This window comes from Sinocyclocheilus rhinocerous, unplaced genomic scaffold (assembly GCF_001515625.1).
Source record: "Sinocyclocheilus rhinocerous isolate Xijiao unplaced genomic scaffold, SAMN03320098_v1.1 scaffold2589, whole genome shotgun sequence".
NCBI lineage: Eukaryota > Metazoa > Chordata > Actinopteri > Cypriniformes > Cyprinidae > Sinocyclocheilus > Sinocyclocheilus rhinocerous.
In genome coordinates, this window is record NW_015658508.1 from 101,358 (window position 1) to 124,168 (window position 22,811).

The 22,811-nt window shown below is 37.3% G+C and overlaps 1 protein-coding gene across 1 annotated transcript in view; it reads right to left on the reverse strand.

Annotated features, from left to right (window-relative positions):
* The window catches only part of LOC107722256 (T-lymphoma invasion and metastasis-inducing protein 1-like), a 61,289-nt gene that overhangs the window by 11,075 nt on the left and 27,403 nt on the right, over positions 1–22,811 (reverse strand). The window contains exons 11-20 of the mRNA XM_016530535.1: positions 19,414–19,560; positions 19,129–19,203; positions 17,638–17,808; positions 17,155–17,259; positions 16,580–16,661; positions 15,397–15,483; positions 14,006–14,106; positions 13,430–13,528; positions 5,625–5,727; positions 5,327–5,451 (exon numbers count right to left, since the gene is read on the reverse strand). Of these exons, the coding sequence (XP_016386021.1) occupies positions 5,327–5,451; positions 5,625–5,727; positions 13,430–13,528; positions 14,006–14,106; positions 15,397–15,483; positions 16,580–16,661; positions 17,155–17,259; positions 17,638–17,808; positions 19,129–19,203; positions 19,414–19,560 (1,095 nt within the window). The remainder of the gene's footprint in view (positions 1–5,326; positions 5,452–5,624; positions 5,728–13,429; positions 13,529–14,005; positions 14,107–15,396; positions 15,484–16,579; positions 16,662–17,154; positions 17,260–17,637; positions 17,809–19,128; positions 19,204–19,413; positions 19,561–22,811) is intronic.

Below are 22,811 nucleotides of genomic sequence, written 5' to 3' on the forward strand. Positions count from 1 at the left end.
GTGCGGCACGAGCTCACTAGAGCAGATGTGTTTACTCACTAAACAGCGCTGTGAGATCCAGTGCGAAGCGTTCAAATTCAGCGAAGAACACAAATTACTCTGTGATTTAAACTAGTTTAAAGCTAGATGAAACAGCGCTGACAAACAGGAGAAACACTGTGTGCAACGATCCAGTCAGGAGACTTTTCAATCTACAAATCGCCATCATTTACCATAGATTTACTGTAGTAACACTAACTACACCATGGTATTGTGTCAGAAAGTGTGGGTATTTGTATCTAATTTTTATTATTATTAATGTAGACATGAATTAAATGAATTAAAGTAGTAATGGAGTATAATTACAGTATTTTTGTGATTAAGCTATAGCATGTGTGCATTTAGTCTATACTAAATGTTTTTAGACTACCGTTTTAATACCTACAAATACCTAAAAACCATATAGTTATATTTTTACCATGGTATTGAGGTGTGCTATATGTGTGGTTTTAACTGTGTTTATCATGATTTAAAGGTATGCTACTATGGAAGTCCAATTATTATTTTAAAAAAAAAAACACTGAATAATTAAATTTCACCATACAAAAATGAGATTTTTACAGATGTTACTTATTTTGATAATGAACAAAAATGTACATCTGTATCCCAGCTAGCTACTACTATCAAATGTGCATTTCTAAGAGACAAAATAGTAATATTATTATTAATATTATTAGGCAACACAAACATGTTTCTTGATTTGAAACAATATTACATGCAGAACATGCAGAAACTTAGAAATTAATTTTTCTATTAAGATATTTATTTTGTTAAGGAAACTTAATGGTCTGATTTCTACAACTTTCACTTTGGAGCCAAAATCTGGCTTTAAACTTGAAAGAAAGAAAGATTTGACATTTATCGAGATAATTATTGATATCAACTGATAATGAAAAAAATGATCGTGATAATTTTTTGGCCATATCGCCCAGTCCTAGGGCTAAGTAAAGAAAAGCTCACTTCATTGCTTTAAAAGTTCTGAAAGTGATTTCAGACATTTTGCAAAATTTCACACAACTCAGTTAGATCACATATCTTCAACTACACGCTCTCTATCTTAAACCTGCCTTCTCTGTCAGGTAACCGGATATCAGTAAACCTCAATGCATGTAAATAAAGCATTTCTGATTGACCATGGGCTGTTTATGCTTCTCACAAAGACTACATCAGGTGTGATTTCTCAGGGCAACAATTTTACATCTGTCAGGTAGTAGGAGCATTATTATGTGTGTTATTAAAGAAGAACTGCTTCAAAATAAATCCTCAGGAGTGTCAGGGAATATTGGCTTCACATTGTGTCTCTGTCTATGTGTAAACAAATAAATCAGGTCCTAAATCAGAGATGCAGAATTTCATCTCTGAGGGGCGTCGGGCTTCACCTGTCACTTTAGTCATTAGCTAAAACATCATCAGCTACCACAAGCGGAGAGAGAACTGTCAAGATGTTTGTGATCCCGTTGTCACAGAGACACGTTCACACGCTTTCAGATACAGCAGCTGTCAGATTTCCACAGAATTTCTCCATCATTCTCTGAAACGGCACAGCCAGAGACAAGTGCATTGGGAAACAAGGAGAGCGAGAGAGAAGTAGCCCTTTCGTACACCACACATCCACCAAAAGTAACATCGGAGGCTTTTTAAAACAGAGACATAAAAGATTATTTGAAGAGGAAGATCAAGGCTACTGCACACAGAAAACCTCTCGTACAAAACCCAGTGATTGAAAAAGAGATATATCGGTATCGATATCGATATATCGGCCGATATTCTTTGTGTATATTATAGCACAGTACCAATCAAAAGTTTGGACACTTTCCCATTTGTGTGTCCAAGCTTTTGATGGGTACTATATATAGAATACAGTATATACATAAACAGAATATATATACATAAACACATTTTTTGCAATGATCACTCAAATGTGGTGATCAAACACTTTTAATGGCGTGACAAAGATATGTAATGGAGGCAGGGCACTTAACAATTTAACAATAAACTTTATTATCCAAAATGAGTCTGACATCAGTGCACTGAACAGTAAAGTGGAAGTTTATTCAACTTTATTTAAATTCAATCCCATTCAACTTTATTCTGTTGAAGTTTATTTCACTTCGGAACATTCATTCACGGATTTGCACTACTGTCTTCACACACAGACGAAACTTACTAGAGAAGTGTGAATTGTGACATAATATACCTCTGTAAATAAATACAATTTAAATTCACGTCTCACGCACTTTAATGCCTTTTGAATGCAACGTATACATTCCCTTCGAACTGGAATCATGGCGGAATATCAAGTGAAGTCCACTTCGCAGGGCACTTACGGTCGAATAAGACAACGCTTGAATGCTGCTGCCTGAACAAGAGACCTCCCTTCTGAAGTGAAAGTGTTGGCTGGTGTCACTATCTCGTGAACGCGGCGGCCTATAACTCCCGGACACCGGAGGCTATCGATGCGGAGGTGGTCTCAAATGGTCTCATATGGCTGTTCAAAGTTTCAATGGTATTCCATACACTTAAGCTTTAAAGCGTTTCATCCAGATCGTCAGTAGCCAACAATGGAGCGCGCTCTGCTGGACAAACTATGTAATTACACCATGTACAAGCATTTTATCTGCGTTTTACGTTCTGTAAAAAAATATTCATATCGGTGGCATATGAATGATATGGCAGTATCGGCCGATAAAATCGGCAAAACGATATATGGGTCGGGCTCTAGTATCAAGTATTAACACAGTAAAATTTTACAAATTGCTTACACTATGTAAAACAAAACAATGGCACTTTTTTTTACTAGAAAACCCAAACATCTGACATTCTGAGAAAACAATCCACAAAACACCAACAAAAACCAGCATATAAACCCAAAGCATCAATAAGCCCCAGGTCAGAAAAAACAACTGGTTCATGAAAATATGTAACCAGCTACTCATTAAAACCATCCTTGTGATTAGCATTTTGCAAAGAGAAAAGTGCTAATATTGACGTTCAACTACTTTTATTTACTTAGCAGACTATAGGTGCTTATTTTGGCTGACACAGTTTTTTTTTTTTTTTTTTAATGTGTGAAAGCTGCTTTCCTTGTTCATTAGCGGTGAGTGTCTTAGCGGTCCTCGAATGCCCACACAAGGACACACAAAGGATGAATTACAGTGTTTCTCTCAGCGTCCTTGAGTCTCAGAACAGCATAACAGCAGAGAGAAAATACGACACCCTGCACGTCCAGCACACAACACAATAAAACACATTAACTGCTGGGAAAATGCCAATGTCACTGCTGTGAAAGGAAAACACGCTTGTTAGTGTGGTGTTTGCTGAGGTGTAGAGCTCACAAACTCCTGTCTGAACAAACCCCTAACCCTAAAGATGCGTCACATTAGTGAAAATTTGTAGGCAAAAAAGTACATTGTCTATTGTTAATGTTCTCACAAAGACGTCATTTTCAAATCAAGCAGCTTTTTGCCAGTCAACGAGTGGCGAATCTGTATGAACAGCTTGAAACAATTGCGAAATTTGTGCTGTAAATCTTTCGTCCTTGTGCAAAATTCCCAAACGTATGGATTCCTAATGAAATTTTGAAGAAAATTCGCCAAATACATGTCAACTGACTTTAAGGTAACTGTCATTTTAAGTATGAAATCTTGCAGCATAACTTCACAGATAAGGGTGTTCATATTCCAATATTAGTATATTCCTGACTTTATATGAACTTGGTGTTACAATGGAATTATGGATCTTTTTATTGATCTTATGAGTATAAAACTTTGCACACTGTGAAGAAACAAACACATGCCTACACCTACACAAAGGAAAATCCACACTTCCAGTGAACTTTCCTCCATGAAATCCTAACAAGATCACCACACCCTGCTTAAAATAACAACTTAAACCAGCCTTAGGTGGTTTGATGGTCTTAACAGATATATGCTGGTCTATGAGCAAGGATAAACTGGTTTATAACTGTTCAAAAGTGTCCAAAATCCCTCTAAAACCATCAAAAATCTAGCTGGAAACCAGTTTGGTATGATGTCAAGACCACTTTAGGCTGGTTTAAACTCTTTTTTCCAGCATGCAAAAGCACAAAATTGCTCACAATCACAATCTGACTGGTCTATAAAAGACTAAAAGGCTAAAAAGTAAAACCCTACAAAAAAAAACACGGTGGAATCATAGTATTAGATGGTAACATCGTGGTACTCTGATATATGATGATATGCATGATATTTACATGGTACTCTAAGGTATTTCAAAGAACACCATGGTACAATCATGCAAAAAACAACACGGTATTACCAGAGTAAAATTCAATATATTAACAATTATGTCACTCTTGACTAGAAAACCCAAACATCTGACATTCTGACAGGAACAATTCACAAAACACCAACAAAAACCAGCACAGAAACCCAAAGCATCAGGATAAGAAAAAACTATCCAACTGATCCATAAATTATGAAAAAAAAAAACGCTTCTCACCAGATGCAGCAGGTCATATATGGAGTCCGATGAGTGTTTGCTGTGTCTGTTGCGTTTGAGCACAGACATGACTGACTCAGGACCAGCAGAAACAGCCTCGGAGAGGAACACGCAGGCCCACCGTCACTGACGCTGGATCAGTTATAGGAAATGCCTCAGAAATCACAGATTCACTGCTGCAGCGCCCGACAACATCCCTCCGCTTATGACAAATAGAACAAATGACAGAGCAGAGAGAGAGAACGAGAGAGAGAGATAGAACCAGTCGCTCTTCTCTTTCTCTCTCTCGTTCGCCTACCTCCTCTATGCTCGTCCAACTCTGTATTCACCCGCCCGTTCTGATGCGACACCACCTCATTTATCTTCTCTCTCTTCCTGGCACGCTGAGCAAACAACAAAATTGCTCACAATCACAATCTGACTGCTCTATAAAAGACTAAAAGGCTAAAAAGTAAAACCCTACAAAAAAAAACACATGGTGGAATCATAGTATTAGATGGTAACATCGTGGTACTCTGATATATGATGATATGCATGATATTTACATGGTACTCTAAGGTATTTCAAAGAACACCATGGTACAATCATGCAAAAAACAACACGGTATTACCAGAGTAAAATTCAATATATTAACAATTATGTCACTCTTGACTAGAAAACCCAAACATCTGACATTCTGACAGGAACAATTCACAAAACACCAACAAAAACCAGCACAGAAACCCAAAGCATTAATAAGCCCCAGCTCAGGATAAGAAAAAACTATCCAACTGATCCATAAATTATGAAAAAAAAAAACGCTTCTCACCAGATGCAGCAGGTCATATATGGAGTCCGATGAGCGTTTGCTGTGTCTGTTGCGTTTGAGCACAGACATGACTGACTCAGGACCAGCAGAAACAGCCTCGGAGAGGAACACGCAGGCCCACCGTCACTGACGCTGGATCAGTTATAGGAAATGCCTCAGAAATTACAGATTCACTGCTGCAGCGCCCAACAACATCCCTCCGCTTATGACAAATAGAACAAATGACAGAGCAGAGAGAGAGAACGAGAGAGAGAGATAGAACCAGTCGCTCTTCTCTTTCTCTCTCTCGTTCGCCTACCTCCTCTATGCTCGTCCAACTCTGTATTCACCCGCCCGTTCTGATGCGACACCACCTCATTTATCTTCTCTCTCTCTTCCTGGCACGCTGAGCAAACACTGAGCTACATAAGTTAAGATACTCAACTCACACGTAAAAACAATCAAGGGTGAATAGAGAGGAAGAGGAAGAGGAAAAGGAAGTGGAAGGAATCTCCTTTCCAAGGTTGTTGTTGGTGTTATTGTTCATGATGGGCAGGGCAAGTTCAAGAATATCTGTGCAGTGAGAATGTGAGAGACCTGTAGTTACAGATATGCAAAACTACTAAACTAAAATGTACTAGTCGGCTGCCTGAAAGACTGGTTAATTACACCACCCTGCATCATATTTGCTGAATGAAATCTATGCACGTTTCTTACTTATTTTTGGGTGCCGATTCACAAAATAGTGCCTATTTTGCTTTAGAACATCACACTTTCCACAAAATATGATTTGTAACATTTCATTTTCGCTTTTGACAACCATTTGTAAGGTGAAGAAGTCTTGTATTATCCCTTAATCAACAGTTTTTAACTTGACAAGCCATCTTAAAATGCAATGCTTATGGTAGAGGACTGTGAGTCATGACGCAAAGGCCAAAAATGTCTATAGCAGTGGCGCTTAGAAGGGGATGAAGGGTTTTAACAAGCAAACTTTCTAACACCTGTCATCATGCTAATTAAAGCATCACCGCTAAAAATATAAAACTAAAGATGATGAACAACTAGTCTACTAGTAGTAAAGTAAAAGCTGGAGGCTTTACTCACAAATAGAAATTGAATGATTCATTTTGAAGACCACCACAGAAGCTGTGCATTCAGATGAGCAAATCAATTGAACAGCAGCTTCATGATTTATAATATAGGACTGGAGCGAGTGTCTTTTTCATAAAGATTGATCATCTGAACTGCCATGTGGAGGGAGAGAGACAGTCAGCGGGGGAAAATAAACAGAATGAATGCACTAGGACTTAAAAGAGCATGGAGAGAAATGCGCCGTCAGATCCTGTGATTCAGGCTTCACTGCGGTTCGTGAACACATGCTGTGATGGTGGAGCGCAGGAGCACGATCGTTAAACACGGCCGACGAGATGCGCCACAGAACAATGATACGACAGAATCACTTCAGCTCTACAGACTCATGCTGCCTTCCAGTCACGTCAGAACGATCGAATTTACTTTATTATTGTCATACTATCGCTAAAAAACGTCCTCTCTTTGTCAATGTTTGGAAATTTTAAATGGACTATTTTCATTTAAAATTTAAAATTTAAACTTCCATTTAATTTTGAATGGAGTTTGGGGTCTGTAAGAAATTATCTTTGATAGTAGGGCTGTCAAATCAATTAATTGTATATTTTATTATAAAATTAATGATTATAATTTTATAATCATTAATATTCATATTTATATATTATTTATATTATACAGTAGTCAACATTTCAAGTAGATCAAAAAAGTTCATCAATGTTGTCCTAAGACAAGAACGCATTTTGGTTTTAGGTTTTAGGACAACTTTGATGAAAGGTTTTGATCCACTTCAAATGTTGACTAGTATATATACATATAAAATGTAGACACAAACTTTTATTTTGCATGTGATTAAATTAATTAATATTCATATTTATATATGATTTATATTATATATAAATATAAAATGTAGACAAACTTTTATTTTGCATGTGATTAAATTGATTTAATCGATCTGACAGGACTATTTGAAAGAAATCAATATTTTTATTCAGCAAGAATACATTAAATTGATCTAAAGTGACAGTAAAGACATTTACAGGGGTTAAAGCAAAGAAAATCCTGAGCCAATGACTGTGGCAACTTTCACATTTGAAAGGATACTATGACAAAGTTATTGCTTTCCTTATTCAAACAGTTTTTTTTTCCATGAATATATGGTTGACCTGAAGAATGAAAGCTATATCATACACTTGGAAAATTATGAGCTATAACTTTGATGAAAGGTTTTGATCCACTTCAAATGTTGACTAGTATATATACATATAAAATGTAGACACAAACTTTTATTTTGCATGTGATTAAATTAATTAATATTCATATTTATATATGATTTATATTATATATAAATATAAAATGTAGACAAACTTTTATTTTGCATGTGATTAAATTGATTTAATCGATCTGACAGGACTATTTGAAAGAAATCAATATTTTTATTCAGCAAGAATACATTAAATTGATCTAAAGTGACAGTAAAGACATTTACAGGGGTTAAAGCAAAGAAAATCCTGAGCCAATGACTGTGGCAACTTTCACATTTGAAAGGATACTATGACAAAGTTATTGCTTTCCTTATTCAAACTGATTTTTTTTTCATGAATATATGGTTGACCTGAAGAATGAAAGCTATATCATACACTTGGAAAATTATGAGCTATATCACTGCTTATCGACACTAGGGGTGTGACAATACACTTAGCTCACGAGATGAGACAAAATACAGATATTGGTTCACTACAACGCGACAATATTTTAATACTATTTTTAAGAAATTTTCAATTACAAAATATTTGTCTTTTAATTACAAAGTAAAACAATGCAATTGTATTTTATAATATTTTAACTAATCTAGGGCTGTAACTAATGAATATTTTGGTAATCAAGTAATCTAATGATTATTTTGACAATTGAGTAATCTGATATTTTTTTAGTAACACAAATAGACCTAAGTGAAAACCAGGCTTGAGTATGACTATTTATATATAAACTAACGGTGAGGCAATAATAATTGGCTCAAATAAAATATCAAAACCAAGTAATTACATGGTTTTATTGAACAACACTGTTAAAACACAATGTTTATATGCCTATACATAATAACAACAATATGCTATAATATAACAATATGCCTATACATAATATGAACATAACCAACTTAAGTACATTATGTATTATAACAAATACCTGCAGAGGGCGCCAACAGCCTGGTGACGTTTCACTTTACAGAGTGATTCAACGACATTTAAATCCATTTAATTATAATATTTGGCCACATGCAAACTCAGAAACTTTTATTTTAAAATCACGATGTATAATAAATGGCATATTTAGAAATAGGTTGATGTATTCTCCTGTGTTGGCAAAGGTTTATAAATGATTTGTTACAAATCCTGACATCTTTGACCATTGCGTCTCGCAGCTTTTTCAACGTGTCACGCTTCTCCATTCATCAGGGCTGCGACTCTTATAAGAGCAAAAAAATTCTGATTGGCTAGTAATGTTAGTTTGGCTGAGAGTGAAAGCTGTGCTCCTCACATACCATTGGTAGGCGAACTCATGGACTCGAAAGTGATATCAACGTTTTTTTGTTTTGTTTTTTTAAATGTAGCCCTGCGTCCCAATGTGCATACCATCCACCCTATCTGCCCTAAATAGTATTGAAAATTACTACTATCACTTAGAATTTAGGATGGATAGTATGCACATTGGGACGCAGGCTAGGATTATCTTTTTCCGCAGCCAAACACTGCACGCCGGAGATCCGGTGTAGTGACGAATTCTGACCCCCTGCCAGATTATTACCCCCTAGTATTGGTAGGTTTAGGGTTAGGTGTGGGGGAGGGGTTAGGATTAGGGGGGGGGTTAGGATTAGGCAATCAGGTAGCGATTTCAACGAGGGGGGCAATAATTTGGCAGGGAATCGAAAATGGGCACAACACCGGCACGGTGCCGGAGAATTTTAAGCCCTGCATTTATAATGTTACTAAATAAATGCTGTTCTTTTAGAATTTCTATTAATCAAAGGATCCTGAAAAAATGTATCATGGTTTCCACAAAAATATGAAGCAGCACAACTGAGTTCAACATTGATAATAATAAGAAATGGTTCTTGAGCAGCAAATCAGCATATTAGAATAATTTCTGAAGGATCATGTGACACTGAAGACTTGCATCACAGGAATAAATTACATTTTAAAATATATTACATCACAAAACAGCTCTTTTAAATTGTAATAATATTTTCACTATATTACTGATTTAACAGTATTTCTGATTAAACAAATGCAGCCTTGGTGATCAGAAGCAACTTCTTTCAAAAACATTAAGAAATCTTTTAAATGGAAATGCACAAAAAACGAGAATCGTCTGTTACAGCAAAAAATATCAGCCACCTGAAAGAGAATGAGAAATGCTTGCAGAAGAAGACAGCGCTGAAGACTGAACTTGCCAAATCCTCTACTAAACACTTTTAGCATCAAAGACGTCTCCTGATATAACAAATCACACACACCGCAAGCCAAACGGCCTGTTAATGTGGTGATCAGCAAGCAAAGAACGACAAATCACACAGAAAAATGTTTCAAATGATCCGTGAGTACAAATCCCTCTCTAGTCCATCTACAGAATAATATCCCAGCAGACAGTGAAGCACTGCTAATGTCCCATTATTCACACCTGAGCTCACGAAGTGAAAATGTTGACAGCCGCTTTAAAAATGGATACATTACAACAAGTTTCCACAATTAAACCGGATCCTTTAGGAGGGAAACAATAAAGAACAATGAAGTGAGTCTTGGCGCAGTGGTTAGTGGCTGATACATTAAGCTTTGGTGCTCATCTAGGAATGTTAAGTTCTAGGCTCTCCCCAATAGTTTCCCAATAAAAGGCAAAGAACCCTAAAAAAGAGGTTTGTGAACATTTTCACAATGCCAGGTCATTACATACAAAATACAGTGGCTCCAAAAAGTATTAGGACACTTGCAATATCACAATTAAAACGCATGCATGACACTGCATAAGAAATGATCAAACTAAGTGGCATTTGAAAGTAGAGATTTATTCTCATCACAAACCTTTTAAACTTTCCTGAGTCATTTTTGCAATGACTTTTAGCCTCACTAATTTGTTTTTCTGAAATGTTTTGCTTGAAGAGTGAGCTTGTACCATGTTTTTAAAGAAGTAAATGCAAATAAATGCAACTTCTTTGATATTTTCTTGCACTGACATTTATATTAAGTTTTGCTTAAGTATCTAAATACCTTTTTGGGGACATACTGTGATGAACTGCTGTGATGAATATTGCAACTTCAAAACAAATAAATGGAACTTCTTTGATATTTTGTTTCTAATGCATTGATATTCACATTAAGTGTGACTTAAGTGTCCAAATACTTTTTGGGGGGACACATAATGGCAGAGAAGATAAACAAACCAAGCCGAATCGCTGAGGGAGATCATATTTAGTTGTGTCTCGCGGCTCCAAATTATTAATATTTTCAGAGCACGTTCAGACTAAACCTGAATTACATTACATTACATTCAGCACTACGTGTGTGTGTTTGTATATATATATATATATATATATATATATATGAGTGTGCACTAAAGCTGATTATAGATTCCTTTGCATTCCCCGTCTGCCCTCTATGCTACTTTCTGATTTTAATAAAGGCCAGAGAGATGGTGCTATGCAAAGAAACAGACACATGTCTATGCATGCCAAAAGCAATCTTCTCCAAGCTCCCAGCGAGACCCAGAGTCCCGCTGTCTCTCTGCAACAGCAACACACCCTTCAGATCCAGAACCAACTCATTCTGCACTGCAGAGACACTCAAAGACCGGGCTTATAATGTGAGAGATCTAGTTTTATCATGCTACGGCACTTTATTGCAGATCAGAGGGGGTGTAAAACTTATTTTTATATTGCATTTAATTGGTGGAGCAAGCAGATTAATTCCAAAAATGTTTCGCAAGTCGTATTTCTGCATGAATAATCGAGAAGTGAAACATCAGGATATGCAAATACTGTCATCACTGATTGGTGCAACAGCTTGGAGCATATTCAAACTGTGTGAATAGCACTTAGCAACAAAAAATGTGACAAAATGTGGAAAGCTCAACAGTGAAAACAGACAAAATGGACTGAATTCTAAACTACTGCATCCAATTATTATGAAAAATAATTGTTATTGACTTTACACATGAATAATAAGTATATAAAAAATGTGCATGTGACGTAGTTGAAAAGTCAACATATTGGAAACATTCATAAATATTATGAATGGCATTCATAAACATCACAAATGCATTGACTACAATGTTCCGGAAAATGAAAAATATAGCATACATTATAAAACAGCTACATATTTTAAAACCAATTCAAATCAGGTACAATTTCACCTCATTTTCTAAAAGTGGCCCCTGAGTAATTTGAGTATCCCTGCAGTACATTATTCCTCTCACGGATAGAGACACGCATGTAAGACGTTTATGGACTGAGACAGAACCAGTCTAAACCTGCAGTGGAGAAGACCATCACAGCTGGACAAGGAACAAAGACTGGGTTTTAACCATGCAAGGTCTAGAAATTAGGTTGGGTAATGGATGAACATCAGTAAATATATTTTTTTCTGCTTCCACCACTAAGGTCTCAACTCAACAGTGCTCTAGTGACATAAAGATGAACAGGGAATTCTGGAATCAGGTTTCTGAAAATAGTTTGTCTATGTAAATATGGAAGGGTCGTGTGGAATCTGATTGGTTCCATCATCTCAACACATCCATCAACACGTCCGTCCAATAAAACAACTGTGACTGTATCCTGCAGCTTGGAGATGTGGAAAAATAACTACACACACTCTCACAACGTCTAAATGCGAAACTGTTATGTCTGTCTGACACTTCTCAGATAGAGACCATCTTCATTGCCGCCTCCAAGATTCGGTTAATTGTGCCTCATAATAAAGCAATTAGGATGCAAAAGAAAACCAAACGACCTCTGTTTTACTGTCACCCGTCTTAACGCAAACTAATTATCTTCAAACACTCAGCAAAAGCTTCCGGCACAAGATCCACTGCAGACAGTTCATTATTACAGAGACAGACAGATAGAACGATAGAACGATAGATAGATAGACAGACAGACAGACAGTCAGTCAGACAAACAGACAGACAGACAGACAGACAGACAGTCAGACAGACAGACAGACAGACAGAGGAACAGACAGATATCCAGACAGAAAGACAGATGACAGACAGACAAATAGATAGCAATACAGACAGATTGATAGATAGATGGAAGGATGGATAAATGAATGAAGACAGACAAATAGATAAGTAGATAGTTAGAAAGATAGAAAGACAGTTAGACAGACAAATGGATAGACAGACAGATAGATGGATGGACAGATAGACAGGAAGACAGATAGATAGATAGATAGATAGATAGAAAGACAGACAGACAAATGGATAGACAGACAGACAGACAGACAGACGGACAGACGGATGGATGATAGACAGACAGACAGACAGACAGACGATAGATAGATAGATAGATAGATAGATAGATAGATAGATACAGCCAGACAGATAGACAGTAAGACAGATGGATAGATAGATGGAAGGATGGATAGATGGACAGACAAACAGATAAAAATAGTTAGTTAGATAGATAGACAAATAGATAGATACATAGACAGACAGACAGATAGATATACAGACAGACAGAAAGATAAAACAATTAACAGACAGACAGGGTCAAATTTATCAGTGTGACACGACAAATTATAGAGAGCGACTAAACTGTAAGCGTCCCTGTTTAAAAACAGCACAGATGACAGATGGTGAAGCGTTTCTGCAGTGTGATTCTTCTCGCTCAGAGTTCAGTTTCGAAGGCCTGCAGTTCTAGATTTGGTGAGTGTGAACGAAACCCACGCACAGACAGGAAAAGTGTCCCGTCATTACGGGTGGAGCCACACAAGATCCAGGCTAATATCTTCAAAGAAAAACTTTGATCAGGTAAGCAGAGCTTTTTACCTTTCCATAGTCATCAAACTCAGCGAAGAGCTTCGAGTCGTCGTCTAAACTGTCTCCCGAAGTCTCCACAATCAGACCCACTCCATCGTCAAGAATCTCCTCTGTGGAAACACAAATCATTTTTTAATTATAGACAGTAAGACAGATGGATAGATAGATGGAAGGATGGATAGATGGACAGACAAACAGATAAAAATAGTTAGAAAGATAGATAGACAAATAGATAGATACATAGACAGACAGACAGATAGATATACAGACAGACAGAAAGATAAAACAATTAACAGACAGACAGGGTCAAATTTATCAGTGTGACACGACAAATTATAGAGAGCGACTAAACTGTAAGCGTCCCTGTTTAAAAACAGCACAGATGACAGATGGTGAAGCGTTTCTGCAGTGTGATTCTTCTCGCTCAGAGTTCAGTTTCGAAGGCCTGCAGTTCTAGATTTGGTGAGTGTGAACGAAACCCACGCACAGACAGGAAAAGTGTCCCGTCATTACGGGTGGAGCCACACAAGATCCAGGCTAATATCTTCAAAGAAAAACTTTGATCAGGTAAGCAGAGCTTTTTACCTTTCCATAGTCATCAAACTCAGCGAAGAGCTTCGAGTCGTCGTCTAAACTGTCTCCCAAAGTCTCCACAATCAGACCCACTCCATCGTCAAGAATCTCCTCTGTGGAAACACAAATCATTTTTTAATTTTCAGATAACTGCACTGAACATTGCAATGTTTCTGGATGATATATTAAATATGCATTTCTTTTCATATTTAGGCTATTTAATAATGTTTCTCAGCTATTAATAAGAGTGTAAAGTTAAACACTTTTAAACTTTTTCTAAAAACTCCTTTAGAAAGAAAGAGCATGAACCTCTTGTTTATATTGTATATAAGTTTTGCATTTTTACATACACTAGTTAGTTCAGCTTGCAGGTTTGTACCAGTTCTCTGGGCGATGTGAAATGTCAGCAATAAGCCAGTCGGACCTGATCCTGCCACACTGATCACGCAGACATCACTCAGAGAGACGAGACTCTTATTCGGCATGTTGACAGCGTCTGGATGTCAAGATAAGCTTGCTTTGATGGTCATTTAAAGGGACCATATTCTATATTTTGCCCTGAAATCCACTTATAATATTAGCTAATGTCCAGTGAAGAAAGTAAGAAAAATGCTGAATATAAATTTACTTAAAATTCATTCACTACCATAAAATAGTTCAGTGCAACATGTTGTTGTTTATGTAGAGCACTTTAATCTCCAATGTTAGAATTAAATGGGCCATTTCTGCTATTGTACCTTTAAGGTTCCTGTGTGCAAAATGCCTGTAAATGCTCTAAAAAATCTTCAAAAACGAGCAAGGAAAATCCTGTTTCGCATGATACGTTCCATTTAATGCATCACGTTCCTCGTGCAGGTGCGTTACAAGTAGTGGTCGACCGATATATCGCCAAGGCCGATATATCGGCCGATGTCGGCATTTTTCAATATCGGCATCGGCCGATAAGTTTTTCTGTTTGGCCGATGTGTTCGAGGAGGGACTTTTATTTTGACGGCGCTGAGAACGGCAGCGCCTGAGCGCACACAGCTCACATTCTCCCTCTTGTTCGCTGTCATCGTTCAGTTCTGTCTAATACGGATAGAAGTCTATCTAATAATCAGACAGAACTGTTAAACAAAGGAATTAAAATGTATACAAAAAATTATTATAACTATTTCTTTATTATTAGTAGTAATAGATAGGCAAACATTATAATACTTTCTCATTTGCCGTCAGCATTCAGCAAGCATGTTATATAACACCAGGAGCACAGCACAGATATCACAGCAATTACTTATACAGCTTGATTCCTAAGCAGATGCTCAGCAGACAGAGAGAGAGAGAGAGAAAGAAAAGAACAAACCAAGAGACAGGGGCGAAAAGAGCAAGAGAATGTAATTAGGAGGTGAAACGAGCTAATGAACCTTTAGCGAACGCTAATCCTCCAGCTTTCACGTCAGTGATATAGAGCTGCTGAACGCTGTCCTCCTCCACCACTGAAATGGAAAAACCTGAGAAAAACAGAGAGATGACGTGATAGACGTCATAATCAAGTATAATCATGAAGCAAACCTCTTAGGGTTTGAACCTGCAACCTTTCATTTAGAAGGTCAGATTTTTAAAAGGATAGTTCACCCAAAAATTTACATTTTGCCATCATTTACTCTCCATCATGTCATTATAAACACATTTGAATTCTTTGTTCTTCCACGGACTATAAAATAAATTATTGTAGAATGATTCATTTTTCCCAGCACTGTCCCTTTAACTACTACCACCATATATAGACAAATTAGCATAATCTCTTCAGGATTTCCCACATGCAGTAATAAATAAAGCTGAATACAAAAATGCTAAAATAAATAAATAACATAAATAATAATAATAATAAATAAAAATGCAAAAATAATATATAAATAAATATTTGAATAAAAGTAACAAATATAATCTTCTACGACTGTTGTTATTAATTAAAAATATTAAAAATTGTTTTTAGTAATAGAAATAAAACTGAAATAAAAATAAATATTAAATGAAAAAAACTTTAATTTAATTTTTTATTTTGCCTTTTACAACTAACTGAAATACATGAGTTGAAGTACTAAAATCACTAAAACTGAAATAAAATATATAAATAAAATGCACAACAAAATTACTAAAACTTAAACTAAAATTAATGTAAAAATTGAAAAATAAAAGCTAATTCAAATCATTAATAAATACTATAATAGTATATAAATAATACTAGAATAACATTGCTACGACTTATATTGACATTTTGTGATGTGGATGTAGAATCAAGGTAAATTGACTGTTTTCAATAATCACATCTCAACTCATCTGTCGAGTCCAAAAACATGCAGTTTACTGAGATAAAACTAGTAGGATTCAGCTGGTCATGTGATCTCACCATGTCGTCCTCCATGAGATGACAATATAACATACTCACATACAAGTAAACTTTTCATTGAAAAAATCATTTAAAAACTACTGGGAACACTTGTCATTTCCATTACTTTTCCAGGTACCGTTGTAAAATTCCCAGAATAAATAGGTGGATGTAAACCAGACATGATTTGATGAACATAACACATTTTTGGCTCTCACCGTAGCCGATCATGCAGGACTCATCCCGATCAAACTGAATGACCTTCCTGATCTTACAGCACAGCTCGATTTCCTTATACAGCTGAGAAGAAGAGCACAGGACGTTACTCATTAATATTCCACGACTTTGATGATTCACATTCAAACAGCATAAACAACACACACATGGGACGGCATGAAAGGGCGAGAGTGACAGAATACAGATCACATTTCACAGACAGAGAACTTTATGTTCCCTCTTGATCGATTGTGTCTGACCTGGACACTCAAAACATAATAAATGAAGACACTGAGCAGAAGTTAAAGGATGATGGATGTAGAGAAGTGAAGCTTCGAAAGAATGAAGCAATTCCATAGCTTAAAATGGTCATTTTTTAGGAGAGATGGAGGGAGACGGGATGAGCAAAACATCTCCTTTTGTGTTCCACAGAAAAAAATTAAGATTTTGTTATTAAAGTGTGAAGGAGAGAGGAAGAGACAGGGTGTTTGGATGAAGTGTGATGTCCCAGCAGGATGAAAGTAATGAGAGAGCATCTAAGCAGCGGGTGGGAGAGCGAGTTTAACTCCAAACCTACCAGATCATAAATATCCTCCTCCGGTTTGGGGATATAAAACTGCACTTGGTTCTCAATGAGGAGCTTAAGCCGCACGTAGTGTTTAGTGGGGTCCAGTTGGTGAGCCTGGAGAGAGACCAGGAGAGATGAAAGCAGACACATTTAATGGATGAAGAGCAACGCCAAGACATGTTACTGGGCTGCATCTTCTTCTCAGTGGGCCAGATGGACAGGAATCACACGCTAAAAGGCCCAAACGCTCATATCAGAGAGGATGCAGCACATTTTCATTCAGCGTGCAGCAAGAGGAAAGCAAATAAATTGCTTTATACAGGGTGGACACACGCTTTAGACTTTAAAAACCCTCTGAGGAACGCTTTGAGGAACACAGCATCTGAGTTTACTACACCAGTGACCTTCAAACTGACATTCAAGCGACCTGGCATCAGAAGAGAACGATGAATATTTCTTGCACTAGAAAGATCTTGGGTTTCTTGGCGTTACCTTGCAGATCGTTTCCAGCATGTCGAGGGCCGACTCTCCGGGTTGGATGATGGCTAACACAGGCTGGTCGTTTGGCAGCAGCACCCATGATGGAGTGAGGTGGTCTCTGGACCAGATGTCATGATCTGCGCTGGGTCTTGGCAGACCTTTCACTGGGGTCTTGGTGTCTTTCTGTAGTGTGATAAATGAAAGCACGGTGAAGCCGCAGCTGTGAACGAGGCCTTTAGAGATGCTATTAATCATGTGAAATGATGATCATCCTCATCTCATAATTTCTAAGAACTCATCGCCTATCTGAGGTGCACTGTGTGCTAATAACTTCTAGCATAAAATGAGATATAATTGAAATATCGTACTAGCATACTACATTATTTCTTATTTTGTGCATAGTATGTACACTTTCTGTATGCATAAAACACATTTTCATACATGTAACAAAATGTACAGTATACAACTAGAGCATGTGTACCGTTTCCCACTTGATAGTCAAATTCCATTGTGATCATTGAACTGGAAGTAATATTAGAATTTGATTTTTAAAGATTTGAATGGACTGCTAAAAGTTACACTTTTACAAAAATTGGATTGTAGTATACATTATGCTACTATTCAAAAGTTTGGGGTCAGTAAGATTTGTATTTATTATTTTTTGAAAGAAATTAATACTTTTATTAATCAAGGATGCATTAAATTGATCAAAAGTGGCAGTAAAGATGTTTAGAATGTTAAAAAAAGATATTTCAAATAAATGCTGATCTTTTGAACCTTTTCAAAGAATCCTGAAAAAAAAATTGCATCATGGTTTAAACGAAAATATGAAGCAGCACAACTGTTTTCAACATTGATAATAATCAGAAATGTTTCTTGAGCAGCAAATCAGCATATTAGAATGATTTCTGAAGAATCATGTGACACTGAAAACTGGAGTACCGATGCTGAAAATTCAGCTTTGATCACAGGAATAAATTATATTTTAAAATATATTCAAATACAAAACTGTTCTAAATAGAAAATTGTAATAATATTTCACAATATTACTGTACTTTTGATCAAATAAATGCAGTCTTCGTTAGCAGAAGAGACTTCTCAGAAACATTAAATCTTACTGACCCAAAACTTCTAAACATCTGAACACAGCCATTAAACATGGATAATAATGCACTGTAATCTCAGCTACCATTCCACCATCTTTCTTTCTCTGCTTATGATGGAGTGAGTGAATCAGAACATCGACACTTTTATCTGTGCCCCAGGTCAGTGGATTATAGCACAACCATCTCTACCGTTCCTACACCACAAATGCCCACACCTCCGCCAACGCTAGGGATAAATATACGCCCACATCTCCGCCAACCCACGCCAGAGATCCGGCCAAGAGCGCATCTCTCTGAACACGGCAGCTTTGATTTGGTGCAGTGGTCTTGTATAGTATTTTGTGTGTTTTTGCCACTTTTATAGATAGTGTAGTATTGAGAGATGCATGTTTCTTACCGTCGTATCACTAGAAGAACCCTCAAACATGCCTTCTAGAGGATTTTTAACTGGATCATCTCCTTCTGCAAAAACCTGTTTAAAAATAACATCTAACATTCAGCAGTCACCCACCAAACCACGAAAACCAACTGTATGTGTTTTATGTAGTATGCATTTCATCTGCTTGTTGAAAAATGTGCATTGTATTTTTTATGCAGAGCCAGTTGATCTCTGCATATTCATGTTTATGTGTTCTGGAAGAAAACACTAAGTGTGAATTAGGTGTGTTTGTGTGTAGTTTACCTGGTTAATGCTGGGATGACCTTTACTCTTTCTCTTGGAGTGGGTGTCCAGACCCCATAGTGAGGAGAAGCGACTCTTGCGTTTGCTGGTGGAGCGCGACATCGCCTGCGTCCGACGCCTCACGCCGCTCTCAGTGCGAGCTGCCACCTACAGACACAAAACAGCTGCATGAGGTACGGGGACAACATTCATACTGTTTGTCCCAGCAATCAAACTGACTAGACAGCTCCTAGCAGGAGTCTGATATATGAACACAGCTGCTCGGTGAAAACTCATTCTCAGTGATTCGCTCACACTGATGTTCAGTCGTCAGCTTCATTCACAATTTGTTCAAGAATCTGGGTATAAATGGGTCATTAGTTGGTCTAAATGGGTCATTAGGTGGTTTAAATTGGTCATTAGCTGCTGGTCTAAATTGCTCATTACAGGTGCAAGCTGGTTTTTAGATCGTCTAAATGGGTCATTAGCTGGTCAAAACTGGTCATTTGCTGGTCTAAGTTGGTCATTAGCTAGTCTAAACTGGTCATTAGCTGCTGGTCTAAATGGGTCATTACGTGGTCTGAACTGGTTGTTAGTTAGTTTAAATTGGTCATGAACTGGTTTAAATGGGTCACTAGCTGGTCTAAATCATTCATTAGCTACTCTAAATTGGTCAGTAGCTAGTCTTAACAGGTCAATAGCTGGTCTAAACGGGATATTAGCTGGTTTAAACTGGCCATTAGCTGGTCTAAACTGGTCAAAAGCTGGCCTAAACAGGTCTTTCGCTAGTTTAAACTGGCCATGAGCAGGTCTAAATGCTTCATTAGCTAGTCTAAATTGGTCGTGATCTAGTCTAAACTGGTCACTGGCTGTTCTAAATGGGATATTAGCTGGTCTAAACTGGTCAAAAGCTGGTCTAAACTGGTCAAAAGCTGGTCTAAACAGGCCATGAGCAGGTCTAAATGCTTCATTAGCTAGTCTAAATTGGTCATGATCTAGTCTAAATGGGTCACTGGCTGTTCTAAATGGGATATTAGCTGGTCTAAACTGGTCAAAAGCTGGTCTAAACTGGCCAAAAGCTGGTCTAAACAGGTCTTCCGCTGGTTTAAACTGGCCATGAGCAGGTCTAAATGCTTCATTAGCTAGTCTAAATTGGTCATGATCTAGTCTAAACTGGTAACTGGCTGTCCTAAATAGGATATTAGCTGGTCTAAACTTGTCTTTAGCTGGTTTAAACTGGCCATGAGCTCTGGTCTAACTGGTTCATTAGCTAGTCTAAATTGGTCATGATCTAGTCTAAATTGGTCATGATCTGGTCTACACCGGTCATTAGCTTGTCTAAATTGGTCACTAACTGGTCTAAACTGGTCATTAGCTGGTCTAACTGGTCAAGAGCTGGTCTAAATTGACCATTAGCTGATCTAAATGCATCCTTAGCTGGTCTGAACTAGTCATTAGCAGAGCAAGCTAGATGTAAGCTAGTCTAAACTGGTCATCAGCTGGTCTAAAGTGATTGTTACTGGTCATTAGCTGGGCTAAACTAGTCATCCCAAATACAGCTGCTTTTCCTGATTTTTGGTAGGAAAGTCATTGTCCTGATCGGATCTGCTTGAGATTTTTTCCCTCAGCAAACACAAAGCTCACAAACACTGATTGTTATTAATGGTGACTGTGTAATCAATGCGTTTTTTTGTAGTTCTAATGCTTTTAAATCACTAATAAAATAAGAAAGCAGAAGCATGTGCGTTTCCTGAATACAAAGATACAAGACAAATACCCATCACACCATTTCAGGATAAAGTTTCTCCATAAACTGCATTCAGTCAGTCTACAATTGTTCTTGCTCTTATGTTCTCAAAAGAAATGTCAAGAGGATGGATTTCATCCATCACCGTCCTTTCATTCTTTTTCAGCAAAAACACTTTAGTAGATGTGACTTCCTCTACCAAAATAGAGTCCGCTGGTGGGACATCACCTTTAGAAATAAACGAACACACACATTCATTCATAAATAAGCAGCAAACACACAAAAACAACTTGCTTCCTGTGGTCACTCGGGTCCGGATGAATTTTAAAGGTTAGTGAAGTGCTTGGCGAGTTCTTTTCAGTGTCATTCAAAAATTATACACGCTCGCTGTGTTGAACGCGCTGTGGCATTTCTGGGTCTCCTGATGGAGAAAAGCACTCCGGCTGCATCAAAAACCCTCTCCACTGCTCTGAACCGAGCTATTATTCGTGAAGAACAGCACACGGGCCAACAGCACTTCATTTGGACTCAACACTTATCCTCTCTCTCCATCCTCTAAGAATGTGAATGCTGAAGAACATCCCCACCCCCTCCACCCCAAAAAATCATCCAAGCTGCATAGACAAAAATAAAATCTCCCTGTATCCCAGTGTCCTCTAGCTCCTGCATAGAACGCCAGAGCTGGAGGCGAATCTGAGGATGGATGGTATTGATCAGCCGGAGCCGTGGCCCACATCCAAGAGAAAATGCACCGACCAACCCTTCAACTACTGTTTCTTTTTATGCCAAAATCCATTACCCACGTACACCAACACTGTAGGGTGGGAAGGGAGCAGGTTAATACATGCATTCTGGGTAAAAATAGAGCGATACTGATGTTCTTGATGTGGGTTTCTAAGCCATGCTTCTGTTTGAAATACACTAGATACCAAACGTTTAAAAACTTATCAGTCAAAGTAAGTTCCCTTTAAGCCACCAGAGAGCTGTTTTCTATGTCTACTTGAAAGGCGAAAGATTGAAATCTCTAAAACTGTTATATTATTATATTTCACTAAATTCTGACAAGAATGCTAAAATAACTTATGTTTCTTTTGCTCAATCATGCAAATCATTTGAATTTTTCTCTATATGTTAACTTTTTTTTTTTTTATTAGAGAATAATATATAAATACAATTTCATTTAATACATTTTAATTAGGGCTGGGCAAGTTAATGCGTTATTATCACGTTAACGCATTAATTGATTAACGCCAACAATTATTTTATTGTGCTTTAACACTGTTTTTTTATTAGGCCTATTATGAAAGGCCAGGGCCGTCTTTGGGGGTCAAACGCGCTCGGGCATGGTTAAGATTGCCTAGTGTGAGTACACCTTTATTCTCCCGCATCCCGCACACACGAGTCTCTACCCGCTCGCACCCCCATCAAGTGTTGTCCCGTGCTGCACTCTGTTGCGTTGGGTCCTGCGATAGTGCAGGTCTCTACTCGGAAGGTGCCTGTTATAATGTTATGATCGAGGCTCTGGACTCTGAGCATAACTTGTTTTTCTATAACAAACTATAAAATATTTTCTATAATAATGCCCTGGCAGTGGCAAATAGCTTTGGTTTTATATTTAATTTGATTACATTAATGTTATAAGTTGAGATTTACAAGAAATATTTTAACTACT